The following is a 13732-nucleotide window of genomic DNA, read 5'->3' as shown; positions in this document are numbered from 1 at the left end:
CTGAAAATTTGACAAAGTAGTTCAAAAATAAACTTTTTTGCGTAGTTGGTAAATTCCTGGTGTCCTGAGAGACAGATATGGTGAATGGGATACTTCTCGAAACCCAGAGAGCCCCTCTGGTCTATAAATGCACAATGTTTTAAATTTGGGTACTACAATTGCTAGTACATTTGTTGAATATAAATTTCATTATTGACCGTCCGACTGCCTTCAGCTGGGCTCTGGTCACCCAAGTATTCGTTGGCTTAGTTTAATTTTTGCTTTTGCTGGCAGCGGTTTCGATTTCGGTAGCGGTTTCAATTTCAATTAAAGTTTTGTTTTCTAGCCGAGAGCTAGAGCCGTGATTTTTCATTGACAATGTTGCGTTTGTCGAGTTCCACCTATAGTTCCATATGTTTTCTTGTCTTCTTGAACGTAAGCATTTGACATTGCTGGTTTTTAAGGAATTGGATAAATGCGTTTGAAATACAAAATATAGCCAAATGACTCATGAAACTATAATAATTATTTAAGTTATTAAACCGCAACGATTCTTCTGTCTTAATAGGACTTAAAACGAGTCTTTTTATACGAAATATTCAAACAAAAAATTAATAAAATCGCCTGCCCTTGTTATATTACACATTTTATATTATTCGGAAAAATAAGCTGCAAAAAACCAGTCATAACTTATAGAACCATTTCAAGGCTAAGAGGCGCGTGTAATGTGAGATATGAATATAGAAAGCCTCATTACTCATCGATCTTCCGATCTGATATTCAATATTCATGCACGTACATATGGGCAGCGGGTCATTAAGCGCCAATTAATATTCCCTATTCTCCCCATTTCTCCCCATAGTTCGTGTGGTTGCTGTTTCTGACGACGACAACAGCCTCCGCCAGGCCAGCTGAATCCGCTCCTGGAAATGGGATGCGGCATGTGACCAGCTTCGTTAGCCAAAAGAAGAATAATTACCCCCGGCAGGAGTTCGATTTCGAACAAAATGAGGCGGAGACCAGCAATTCCGTGAGGGTGCAACAGCTATTCGTTGGTTTGTTAAAATTGCCCGAAAAGGCAAATGCCAGTGTCGATTTGTCCTTTGACACTGATGACGATCCCGCTACTGAGCGAATTACCCTGGACGACGACCTGGAGCTGATGGCCATCGGTGAGCAACATGAGGGATCAACCGAGGCACCCAATACCTGGAACCGCATTAAGCTGGCTATTCCGGTTTTGGAACCGGTGAGACACCTCTTGGCCACGGTTGGCGGAGGTGGTGTCAATAACACCCATGTGGAGACCAATCGTCACCGGCTGGTTGGCCATGAAGGTGTCCATCATCCGCATGTCAGTGGGAACGCTAGCTCTTCGGCCATCGAGACGGAGGAGGACCGTGAGACGGCTATCGATAGTACCGGCTTTGATGTCCTTGAGACGCTGGGCACTGCGGGTACTGTGGTCTGGGGAATCTTGCAAAATCTCCGGAAACTTTTTGCCGCCAGCGCTGGAAATGCCAGCTCGGTATCGTCGGGAGGTGGGGGCGGCGGTGGAGCTAACTAGTTGAGTTCCATTTCTAGGCGCGTGTGTTCTGTGATTAATATTAGTTAATAGTTTTCCCACACATTTGGTACTTACTAATAAAATAAACGAAAATCGGTTAATTACGAGATATGTATATTAAATTATTTGTATTATTTAATATTGAATTTGCGATTCTGCTCTTTGAAGGAATATTCCACTTTGTACTTTGCCATTGAAACGATAACTATAATACTAAGTAGATTAATACTTTTTGATTTGGAAAAAAATAGGTTATGGATTATGATGCAGTCTATCGATCTACAAATCGTTTAAGGTATTCTGCTCAGAAATTGTGTGGAAATTGTCCAAGATATAGCCATCGCTGGGGGCCCTAATGGGCCCTAAAGACCCCATCTTTGAAGGGGATCCTCCAGAAAATTTAATGAAAAATCTAAAAAAATGGAGTTCAAAGATTTTTATGCAGATTGGTGGAGAATCGATCTACAAATCGTTTAAGGTATTCCGCTTAGGAATCGGATGGACATCGGCCAAGATATAGCCATCGCTGGCAGCCATATTGGGCTTCCATGCATTCTCCCCATCATTGAAGGGGATCCTCCAGAAATTTTGATAAAAAATGTAAAAAAAATTGTTTTAAAAGATTTTAATGCAGATTGATGGAGAATCGATCCACAAATCGTTTAAGGTATTCCGTTCAGGAATCAGATGAAAATTGGCCAAGATATAGCCATCGGTGGGGGCCATATTGGGCTTCCATACATTCTCCCCATCTTTGAAGGGGACCCACTAGAAATTTTGATGAAAAATCTAAAAAAAATTGTGTTCAAAGATTTTGATGCAGTTTGATGGAAAATCGATCTACAAATCGTTTAAGGTATTCCGTTCAGGAATCGGATGGACATTGGCCAAGATATAGCCATCGGCGGCAGACATATTGGGCTTCCATGCATTCTCCCCATCTTTGAAGGGGACCCTCTAGAAATTTTGATGAAAAATCTAAAAAAAATTGGGTTCAACGATTTTGATGCAGATTGATGGAGAATCGATCTACGAATCGTTTAAGGTATTCCGTTCAGGAATCAGATGAAAATTGGCCAAGATATAGCCATCGGTGGGGGCCGTATTGGGCTTCCATACATTCTCCCCATCTTTGGAGGGGACCCACTAGAAATTTTGATGAAAAATCTAAAAAAAATTGTGTTCAAAAATTTTGATGCAGTTTGATGGAAAATCGATCTACAAATCGTTTAAGGTATTCCGTTCAGGAATCGGATGGACATTGGCCAAGATATAGCCATCGGCGGCAGACATATTGGGCTTCCATGCATTCTCCCCATCTTTGAAGGGGACCCTCTAGAAATTTTGATGAAAAATCTAAAAAAAATTGGGTTCAAAGATTTTGATGCAGATTGATGGAGCATCGATCTACACATCGATTAAGGTATTCCGCTTAGGAATCAGATGAAAATTGGCCAAGATATAGCCATCGCTGTGGGAAATATTGGGCTGCCATGCATTCTCCCCATCTTTGAAGGGGACCCTCCAGAAATTTTGATGAAAAATTTAAAAACAATTTGGTTCACGGATTATGATGCAGATTGATGGAGAATCGATCTAAAAAAATGTTGTTTACAGATTTTGATGCAGATTGAGGGAGAGTTGATCTAAAAACCGTTTAGGAATCAGATAGAAATTGTCAAAGATTTAGCCATGTTGGCGGCCATATGGAGGCTCCATGCATTTTTGAAACATTTGAAGGCATTTTTGAGACTTAAATATATTTTGTTTTCAGATTTTAATGCAGACATGGTATATACATATGTATACGGTAAACGATAGGTTGGAATATAATGTAATATTGGTTCTATTAATTATTCAAGACATTTAAAATATCCGGCAAGCAATCGATAATTCGATATTTCTAAGATCCACAGGGTGTATACAATTTGTATATTGGCAAACTGTTATATTCACCTTACACTATCTACATGGTCCAATGTATCTACGTCAAGCCCTGAAAACTGAGAAGAAAAAGTTAATATTAAAGCTATTAAATTTCTACCTTAAACTCTTGTATGTTGCATTAGAATTTTGGACTACGAGTAGTAGTGGGTTTTTATTTTATTTATTTAACAGCGGCTCTGACCAAAACGTCGTGTCGTTGGATAAAGAAAATTATTGCTAAATTATTAAATGAAAGCCGGTAAAAATATGAAAAAGTCAAGAAAAAATGTGGTATTTTCGATGATTAAGTAAAAATCGTTATACGGGATTCAAATATGTCCACAAGCCAAGCAAGTACGAAGCGAATTAAAGGCTCCAAACGACAGAAATGTAAAACATTTTACAGAATCTGTAAAATGTATCTGTATATGTACCGATTTTTACGTTGGGTATTTTGTGCCTAACGCGTTCATCAGCTGTTGAGCTGCCTCGTAACGTAAGGAAATCCGTAAGATGCATTCTGATGGCGTATTTTGTTTCCAACAACCCTACCGGACGTTGCCTCCGCGGAGTCTCGCATGAAAAACCGCTACAAAATACGCGCAAAAGGCTAAAATAATTGCAAATTACAGAAAATTTCCAAACCAGAAAGTGCCAAGTGCTGACTAAACTATGTAAAAAGAGTCCGAAACAGTTGGAAGTGCAAAAAGCGGCCTTTATTGGTCTCCGCCGCGGAATGTGTGGCACAAACAGAAGGCGCGCTAAATGACCGTGTATCTGACGAAAATACCCTAAAATGTAAACAAATAAACTTGCGCTATCAAGATAATTGTGAAAAATCGACTGGCCCGCTTGTGGCGAGCGTGGAAGTGTACAAAAACAAGGTAAATTCGCGAAATTGTCAAATTGGCTCCCTCGAACAGCTGTTATCGTGCCGTCCCGCTCTGTCTGCCACTCTCTTTGTATTTTTGTTTGTTGTTTTGCCTTGTTTGCTGCCTCGAAATTGCTAAATTCTATTATTATTTCCATTAGACTGACGTCACAGCGTTGGGGAATCTAATAATTTGGTTAAGCACCAGCTCCACATTAGCATCTGGCGGAATGGATGTGTGTTGGGGCGGAGAAAGAGTAGCAAGCAACGCCATGATGTTGCAACTGCACAACATGTTTCCCCACATCCGCCGCCATTCACCGATTTTTTATTTATATTATTTATGTTTTCGCCAAGAAGCTACTTTGCAATTTGTTTACAATCGCATATCGCGGCAGTGGGAAAGCGCCTACGTTGCAGACCTGTCCAAGAATGTAGCCGCTTGGGCGTCAAACAGACTGCTAGTTGGAGGTTTTTAAACAAATACACTTTCCCTGTTAAGGCCCCGACGAGTTCTTTATTTACTTTGTAATCCCTGAATCCCTAATGTTTTTGAGTGTTTATGCGTACTCGTGCCGGTCATTTCAATATTTTTTAAATAAATGGCGGCAGTTATTTATTTTTAATATTAACGGAAAAAAATACTAATTCTAAATAAAGGGTTTCCATTAAAATTTAAATATAAAAACATTAGGTATCTATGTTACCTCATTATCAGCTTCTTATCAGTCAATAGCTTGATTTGTTTAGGTGCCTCTAAAAAGCACTGTGGGGGAAAGTGTCCGATAACAGCCTAGACATAATGCATTATAATTCCCTTATCTGGCGTAGTCGAGTGGCTAACTAATTCCATTTGGTTTTTCATAGAAAAACGTTGAAACAATTTTTATAATGGCTTTTCTCTTGTTGCAGCTACCGTAAAAAAAAAAATTAATAAATATAAACATTTCCGCGCTGACTGTTATGGTTGTCTTGGTGGCCCACTTCCAGAGTTCTTATCGGGGAATCGACTATGAAGTATGATTGAGGTTGCCTTGCCACCGATTTGCTTCTTGCGACTCCCAATATGACTCGATCTTGTTGGATTCCCGATGATGGTCTAGAGCGGTCGTTTTGAAAAGGACACTGAACGGGGGACACATGGATCATGCCCATGGATATGCATAAGAACGTCTCTGTTCAAGTCGATAGTGATTTTGCCTTACTGCTACCCAGTGGAGTTTATGAAATTAAGAAAATGGAACCCCGCTCCAAAATACGAACAATCATTGTGTTTTGCCTCTTTCTGGCCATTGCCGGCATCATCGGATTCGGATACTTTTGTCAAGATCAGGTAAGCCTTCAGCCTGGATAATTAATTCTCATTGCGTCGAAAATAAATTTCGATTGGCATGTTGTATTTTTTTGGACTGAACATAATTCTTTTGGACCTTTGGCGCCAATGCAAATTAGGCACGATTTGCAAAAAGCCGAGTTTAATAATTTATATTTGCTGCTTGTGTTTTTATTTAAATAGCCATTCATTTTTATTTTGTTGGGGGTTTCTCCGCAGAAAACTCGTTTTGGTTGGCGCATCAATAAATTCACTAGCCTGAGGTTCACATACATACATTTTCATAAATATGCGTCGGCATGTTTCCCCAGAGGATTAAAAGCGCCTTCACAATATATAAATCCGTCCGAATTGCTTTCTGTCTATTTTTGTGAGCTTTAATTAGACAAAACACAAATTGTTTTGTTTACAGCCCTTCGATTAGGCGCCTTCGAAACTCTCCACTTGTTTACACCGAGGTGTTGTGGATATTTGGCCCCAATGAGACTTTTGTTCACTGGGGGGCGCGATTGGGAAATCCGAAATATTCGTATTTTCGAAAAATGCGTTCGAATTTCTTGCACTTACTTCATTATTCATAATCAGTCGAACCCATAAATCTCTCTCCCATGTGCTTCATTGAAATTTGTCTAATCTGAGGGACTAATATGGCTTCCCTTCCCGCTTTAATGAGTTATTTAATGACCGAGGTGTAAAGTTCATTCGACGGCCATAAAAACAGACCATGGAATGACAGTGGAGGCATTAAATTCTACCCTAGGGACGCATAAATCCAAACCAGACAATATTAGCATAACTTTGGCATAAGAGTGTGTACTGGGGCCATGTAGACTTAACAATTAATCCAGCCCGTGCCAGTCATCTCTAATATTAGCCCGTAACTTCTTGAATGCAATCAGCCACAAACCGCGCAGAATAGCAGACAAATTTATTTATGCCTGCGACTTTGATGAGCTCTATATATGCTGCTGATGAAAAATGTTTAAATTTCAATTTGGCGATCTTTAATTAAACAAAAAATAAATTCGTTGCTGTGCATAAAACTCGGCAACAGTCAAGTGGGCGTGAATACCGAAAAGAGTTCAATGTCAAATATATGTATCGCAGTGTGTTTATGATATAGATATATTCTGTATCTATTTTTTATATCTATACTGCTTTTTTCATACCACCAATTTAGATTCAGCTTTTTTTTCGACTAGTTTCGCGGCAAAATGCAAAATTTAATTTGAAACATTTAAGAAATTGAAATGGCACAGAAATGACATTAATTGAGCACAGCTGCCACTGTACACGATCTTGCCAGACATAGTGACGATTGGGGCACGACCACGCCCCTTTTACACTGGCCTGTGCGTGCCTCGGAAACTCGCCTTTTAAAAATAGCTTAATTAGTTGCTGGGGCCATATGAGAGGGGCATGTTTTGGTGAAAAATGCGTCGAAAGCTAACCAAATGAAAGTGAAACTCATGCATTGCGTGTCCGATGGAAGAAAGACATAACATTCTATTATTTGGGGATGTGAGGGCGGAACTTTTCTTAGGGCGTACTCAGATTTGTATTCCTAATGGGCCATGGCCAAGAGGTATGTTGAACATATAAATTACTTCTGGCTACGCCTACGGGGAGGTTGATGTGGAAGTATTTTATTTTCGGACGTAGTACTTAGTTTGATTAATGGAAAGCGATTTTTAATTGCTCTCTTATGCGAGTCGCGGTTGCTATTCCTACTGTCCTTTTTGCGGCCGGATCTGATACATAACTGAGATAAATTAGGGCCACTTTTCTAATTTATGATGCATCCATAACAAAATAATTTACAGATCTCAGAGAAGAGGGATAAATCTTATAGGATTTTATTAAAACTCAAAAATATGTGTAAGCATTATCTGATCATTTATCCCGAAAAGCCTAAAATGTGTAAACTTTATCAGCCAGTTAACCATTAACAAATTCGTTGACTTTTACTCTGAATACCCAATGCCCCAGCCAGTTTTATTCGGATTTCGTGTTTTTTTTTCCTAATTTGGTTTTATTTATTTCAATGTATGCAAATATCCATCCACTGAATATTTATTCAGTCTTGATAAAAAGCCATTAATTAAATGCCGCTGTTTGAGTGGCTCGAGTGTGTTTGAATTGTGTCTGTTGTTTGGCCGGAAAATTATTTGTGGCAAGAGGATTGTCTGTCTGTTGTGACGCCCGATCCAGTAATTGTTTACGGCATATCCAAGCGGCGTCCAAAGTTCATATACAGGTGTGTGTTTTTTTTTGTTTTTCGTAAATGAGCCAGTGAATATAGTTACATCTTTGGCACTCCCGACTTTCCCGATCGCATAAACAAGTCGGGTGTTTATTATTTCTGTGCGCTTGCATTTTGAACTTTCATATTCGAACAATTCACAAAGCCGAGCTAATGAAATGAAAACTATTTATGATGCTTTCGGTCTAGTCTGTGCGTTTGGTTGTTTCCAATTGTTTCACGGAAAATTTACACTCGTGCCCGCAATCCACAGAGAAACTGTTTTGTTTTTAGCTTTTATTGCTCTTTTTCCACATATCAGTGTGTTTTTCTACAACTTTTTTGTGGCATACACATAAATATTCCAAATTACAGGGGAATGAACAGTCCACGGAGTTTCAGGCGTATTTATAACTATTTTTATGTCTCTATTAAAGCCGCAGAACACTTATCGTTACCAGCTAGTAGATCGTGCCAAACTTCAACTCCGACTTGCGTGTCATAAAAAGTTTACACCCCGAATATATTTATATATTTGTTCCTATATTGTTGAATCATTTTATTAGCAAAGCTTTGTTTGTTAAACCTGCATTTTATGTTTGGCTTTTTATGGCAGCGTTAATCAAATTAATTGAGTGTGGGACTCACAGATTTCCAAAGATGCCTATAAAGAATTTCTTAACAATTTCTCAGATTTGTCAACATAAATTTCCTGAAGGCATCCCGAGTTTACAATTTCTACGAGTGGCTTTCTAGGGAAGTGAGGGCCCTGCTGGGCCTTAAATGTCTCAATTACCTTAAAGTCTTGGGGAAGTGATCGTTAAAACGATTTACGATGTGATTTAATACCACTATCAATGAAATATAGTGTTTAACGTGCTGTTGCTAGCACTATGCGTGGGCTTGATGATAAGCCCACCCTCTTAATTGCCAAGTGCTCCATGTCAAGTGCCAAGAAACCTTCAATAAATGCTCCTACATTCTGCGCGATCAAGATTAAATTCCCACAGTTTGGCTTGGACAGGAACTTTGGCATAATCAATTAGCATTAATATGCCTTCCATGTGACGTCTTCATTACGCCGAGGCCCAAGACCAGTGGCAAGTTGGGGCAAAAAATCAAGAAATAAGCCGAGAGCAAACAAAAACCGCAAAACACATAAAGTCCAGACCAATTAAACTATCAGAAATCTGAAATATGTACGGAAAGGGAGAGGAATAAAGAAATTCAAGCTCCGCACATGCCACAAAAGCCAGCTAGCATGCTGGAAAAAAAAGGCAAAAAGCCAGACCAGGTCATAACTCAAACCGCACATGTCATAAAATCCGGGGGAAGCGTGTCAGGCGGCACTTTAATGTGGGCACTCTAAGGCAAATGAATTTCCAGATTCCCCCCAAAAAGCGAAAAACAAAAGATCAGCTGGGCATTATTCACGCCTGTTTGAAGTTAATTTGTGCGCAAAAGATCAAAAAAATGTTCAGTCTGCAAATCAGATGACCTACCTCCTGGCCTGGTACCCAAAAAAATAAAAAACTTTCAAACCGTAAGGATGCATCAGTTTGGGTATCGGATATCGAAACCTCCGACAAATTAGTCCCGAAATAAAACCCGTTGACTGGTTTAGCTTTTCTTTGTGATAAAACTTTTTTGATAGCCCAACTTGGAGAGGCGAGTCTCTGGTTTTCTCTCCCCTGCTCTGGGGGCACATGGATCCAAAACAGGTTTGGTTTTTGTCTCGACCTTCTATTGTATCAGGTATGAGTTTGGGTAAGGTGGTTTTTAGATACGTTTGGGTATTGGGGACTACTTCAATTTTAAAACTGCCCGAAATTGTTAATGAATTAGTTTGAAATAAGTCTGCAATGTTTTCTTTTCATCAATAGGTCACATAGAATAGAGCATAGATAAGTCGTATTAGTTTTTATTTGATATTTTTTTATCGAGTCCCTACAGCAGACCCTCATGTTTTGAAAGCGCTGTTAACTGATAGCCGTTTATGATCTTAAATGGCAATGCAGGTAGATAAAAGCCTCTCCCAAACACACGGCTGGTGATTGCCTTTAGGGCAGGTTCGTAAAAGGGAAGATCAAACGCTTGCCATTCGGTTTCTTTTTTGCATAGTAATAATATCAATTTCTATCCTAACATACTATATTTTATTGAGGTATTTAGTTTCATAGTTCGTGATGCGCGGTCTAAAAAAATAATTGCGCAAATCGGAATTTTTGATGCACAAATCCAAAAGTTGATTTATTTTCATCAAATCGGGAAATTTTGGGCGGATTGTGTTGAATAGTCATCGGAGCGGCAACAGCTGTACTGCCCCAGAATTTTGTGCCACAATTTTTCCATTCTTCAGTTTCATTTTTCCCCGCTGGCTGATTTCCATCTCTCGGCATTTCTCAATCCATTTAGAATTATTCATTTATGTGCAGAATCATTGTGCTGCAGCAATTGGCAATTAGAAATTCAATTGAAGCATTTTGTAAAATGCAATTAGCGTTTTGTAATTCTAATTGGAATCATTTTGTCATGTACGCGTATTTTAGTTGTGGGCTCCCTTTTCGCAGCAATCCCTATTGCATTTAATTCCTGGCTAATTGGATTATTTTTGGCGCAGAATTATGAAAAGCGAGGATTTTAATAAAATGATTTTGGTTGTACTTAAATTTTTGAAAAATTCATAATGTGAAATGCGAAAGTTGTATTCCATTTATGGATTATTTATAACTTTTGAAAAATAATTGAAAATGTTGGAAAGCATTTAGCAGTTGGTCAGTACTTTTCGAAACTTTATTAGCCTCAATAAACCCTAAAAACTCACTTACTTTTCACTTTTTTGCTGCACCAGTTTGACTTTTAACTAACTAACTAACTAAAAAAAAATGTGTGGAGCAGAAAAGAAAACGAGCAAATTTGTGTAATAAACATCCAATTAAAACTTTTTCACACAATGCAACCCAACCCAAGCAACTAAAAAGTCTACGGACTAACAATGCAGAGTGCTTAGAAAGAGACGGGTGGCCGGGTTGAGAAAGAGACAGGGACAGGGACAAGGCAATGCTCTCGACTGTCGCCTATTTAACGAGCTGCAAAAATGTGAGTCGGCTGGAAAAGCTAGGCGAAACCGTTAGTATTTATTATACGACGTGGTGTACACTGTACAGGAGGTGATGGTCGAGAGGGATGCCACCCCAGGGGGGGGGCTGTGGGTGACGAGTGGTGAGCGGTGAGCGGTGGGGCATAAAGGATTTCCGCTTGGTTGAATGAAATATGAGCAGATTTTCGACAGTGTTATACTTTTCCAAGTACAGAGACAGTGCAGAAAGAGACAATTCATTATGCGTGATACTTCATTCAAGACCTCAAACTCAATCATCGTCATCCCGATAATGACGGCGACAATTATAATCATTGTTATTGTTATTGTCTTGGATAGAGCTATACGTACTAGACACATATATAGATCAAGTCGTGGGACAATGTGAGAGGCGTGTCTGGGATTCGAAATTGCAAAATGTTTCGCTTTATGGTTTCTGTCTATGTCGTCCCCCGGCTTTTATTTTTTCTCTCCTAATGTGTGGGGATTGTAATAAAAATAATCCATTGGCAGACGGCGGTGGAAACAGAAGCTAAACTTTTTGCACATCGTGGCTGTTATGATGGTTGCCTTCTTTTTGGCGCATTTCTGCAAACAATACACTACTTGAACATTGTTTTGCACTTGCCTTGGCGTTCTTCCCTCTCGCTTCCATCGCTTCTGGCTCCAACCGCCCACGCCGCCGCCCCCTGACATATTTTCCAGTTTGCTCACGTATTAATTGCTCAAGTGGAAGCGACAGCAAAGTACAAAGCCAAAAAAACAAAACACAAAAAACCATAAAGACACAAAAACGAAGAAACAAAAATTGTTATTGACCGAAACATGTTTTTGATGTTTCCCAGCACTTGAGCTCAAGATATATATATATATGGTTTATGTGTAACAAGGATATCAATAATGGGCGTTATTTCTAGATGTATTTTTTTCGTTTTTTGATTTATGAAGGCCTTCTGTCTGTGATTAATTGGGTGGTGCCCGTGGAGGGGGCGTAACGAATTAGCTGAAATTAATAACTGTATTGTCTGTGTGAAGTGTTGGAGCAATTTAGCTCGCCAAGGTGTTTCATGGGGCATTAATAGGGAAGCTTTGTTGCCCCAGAGTATCGCCCCAATGTGGCACATTGTACCTCATCAACCCCATTGATAACTTCAATTACTTCTGACCATCTTCACCATCTTCATGAAACGTACTCCTCCTTCCCTTGAGTGTTTTCCCTTTCATGCTATTGGTCGCTTTTTCCATCAAAATCTATTTTCAGACTGATAAATCAGATTAGCTTCTGCCTGGACCCCCCATCAAGACCCCAGTGCCCTTCCATCATCGCCATTCCACCCCAACCCACCCCAATCTCATCCACCCATTTCGTGTCCCAACTTCCTTTCCTTGAGATCACATTTCAAGTATGTGAGACTTTTTTGTGTTTTGCGTGAGAGGCTACAGTCCAGCTTCAATAATGCCAACAAGGTTTAAGCAAAAAATACATAAGTTCCTCCCCACCGTATAATCATAGAGGATACTTTTAGCATTTAATCAAATTTATTTAATCAAGTAGTTCGGATAGGGAAGGTTGCCTGTAATCCTTTTTTTTTTTTTGCCATACAGAAGTCTTCTTGCAATTTCCATCAATGCAGACATCCGAGACACGAACTGCATATCAAACACGCACCAGACATCGGCTGGTATAGGTGTGTGTGGGGATTTGTATACATATATTTAAATTCGAGGCACTCCATGAATGCCGATTGCATACTGGCCACTGAAAGTGCTTCACGGAAGTCGTAAATCGTCTCAAGAATCCGAGCTGCCCCAGCCAGGACTCAGCCAGGAGGGAGTGGCGCAACTGTCAATAGTGTGAACAGAATGCTATTAATATGGAAATATCAAACGATTCCCCAGATTCCCCAAATAGATGCATGTTTATATTTAGGCCTTTCTCCCATTAAGGGCTACCCAGAAACCGAAAGCGAGTCAGTCTATCCATCTGTTTTGGTTCAATAGCTTTTAGCACTCATCTTTTCATCTTGACCGACAGCGCGCATCAGCAGCTGTTTGCTTCTGTCTGGCCCGACCTCCAACACAATTCATCATCAGAACTTCAAAAAGTGCAGCCAACTTTCAACGCCCCAACGAATGGCCCACTCAGACAATCGGCTTCGAAATGCCACACATTCTTAAGACTCTCGAGGGGAATTGTTACAAAAATGTGTCTGTCTATTTAGCATAAGCCGCTCAAGTGGCTGATAACAATAAGAAAACAAAAGGCACAATCCGAGCCGGAGTATGTGCACAAGATACTCATTTCGACTCATCGAATCGTCTCAAATTAAATTCCGAATGCACAAAATTGAATTTCGAGCAAACTCCTTCCCATAGCTTCCCTTTTTCTTGGATCTTTTTCCTTTCCTACTTCGATGATGTTTGTGTTAAAGTAATACCCTAGCTTGTTTGTGATTATGTTGAACATATGTTGACAAAATCGAAGGGAATGGAAACCGAAACCGAAACCCGGCGAGCATGGACCGCACATGGGATCACAGAAGTGCATTTGAGACCAAACGGAAGCCGGCACATCTCCTTCTCTATGTTTGGCTTGCTCCTTATTCTAAAGAATACATTATTGTTATTCATGGGATTATATCGCTTATGGCTAGAGATTCGGCTTGAAAACACTACAGTCGTTTTATATTCATTCTAAGTTAGAGATAGAACAT

General features: G+C 39.6%; 2 protein-coding genes across 2 annotated transcripts in view; both read left to right on the top strand.

Moving 5' to 3' along the window:
* The first annotated feature begins 239 nt into the window (after positions 1–239).
* On the top strand, positions 240–1668 carry LOC6500127. The gene is made up of 2 exons (XM_001953135.4): positions 240–414; positions 842–1668. The coding sequence occupies exons 1-2, from the start codon at positions 358–360 to the stop codon at positions 1544–1546; spliced, it is 762 nt and encodes a 253-aa protein (XP_001953170.1). The 5' UTR covers positions 240–357; the 3' UTR covers positions 1547–1668.
* Positions 1669–3968: 2300 nt separating this feature from the next.
* Positions 3969–13732, top strand: part of LOC6500128 (heparan-sulfate 6-O-sulfotransferase 1) — a 74967-nt gene continuing 65203 nt past the window's right edge. Inside the window, exons 1-2 of the mRNA XM_001953131.4 lie at positions 3969–4356; positions 5256–5676. Of these exons, the coding sequence (XP_001953166.2) occupies positions 5491–5676 (186 nt within the window). The 5' untranslated portion in view covers positions 3969–4356; positions 5256–5490. The remainder of the gene's footprint in view (positions 4357–5255; positions 5677–13732) is intronic.

This window comes from Drosophila ananassae, chromosome 2L (assembly GCF_017639315.1).
Source record: "Drosophila ananassae strain 14024-0371.13 chromosome 2L, ASM1763931v2, whole genome shotgun sequence".
In the NCBI taxonomy this organism is placed as follows: Eukaryota; Metazoa; Arthropoda; class Insecta; order Diptera; family Drosophilidae; genus Drosophila; species Drosophila ananassae.
This window is presented reverse-complemented; position numbering and strand designations above follow the sequence as displayed.

Coding starts and splice junctions, on each gene's coding strand:
- LOC6500127 (XM_001953135.4), top strand. CDS start 358: ATGTTGCGTTTGTCGAGTTCCACCTATAGTTCCATATGTTTTCTTGTC. Junction 415..841: donor GTTTTCTTGTCTTCTTGAAC/GTAAGCATTTGA, acceptor TTCTCCCCATAG/TTCGTGTGGTTGCTGTTTCT.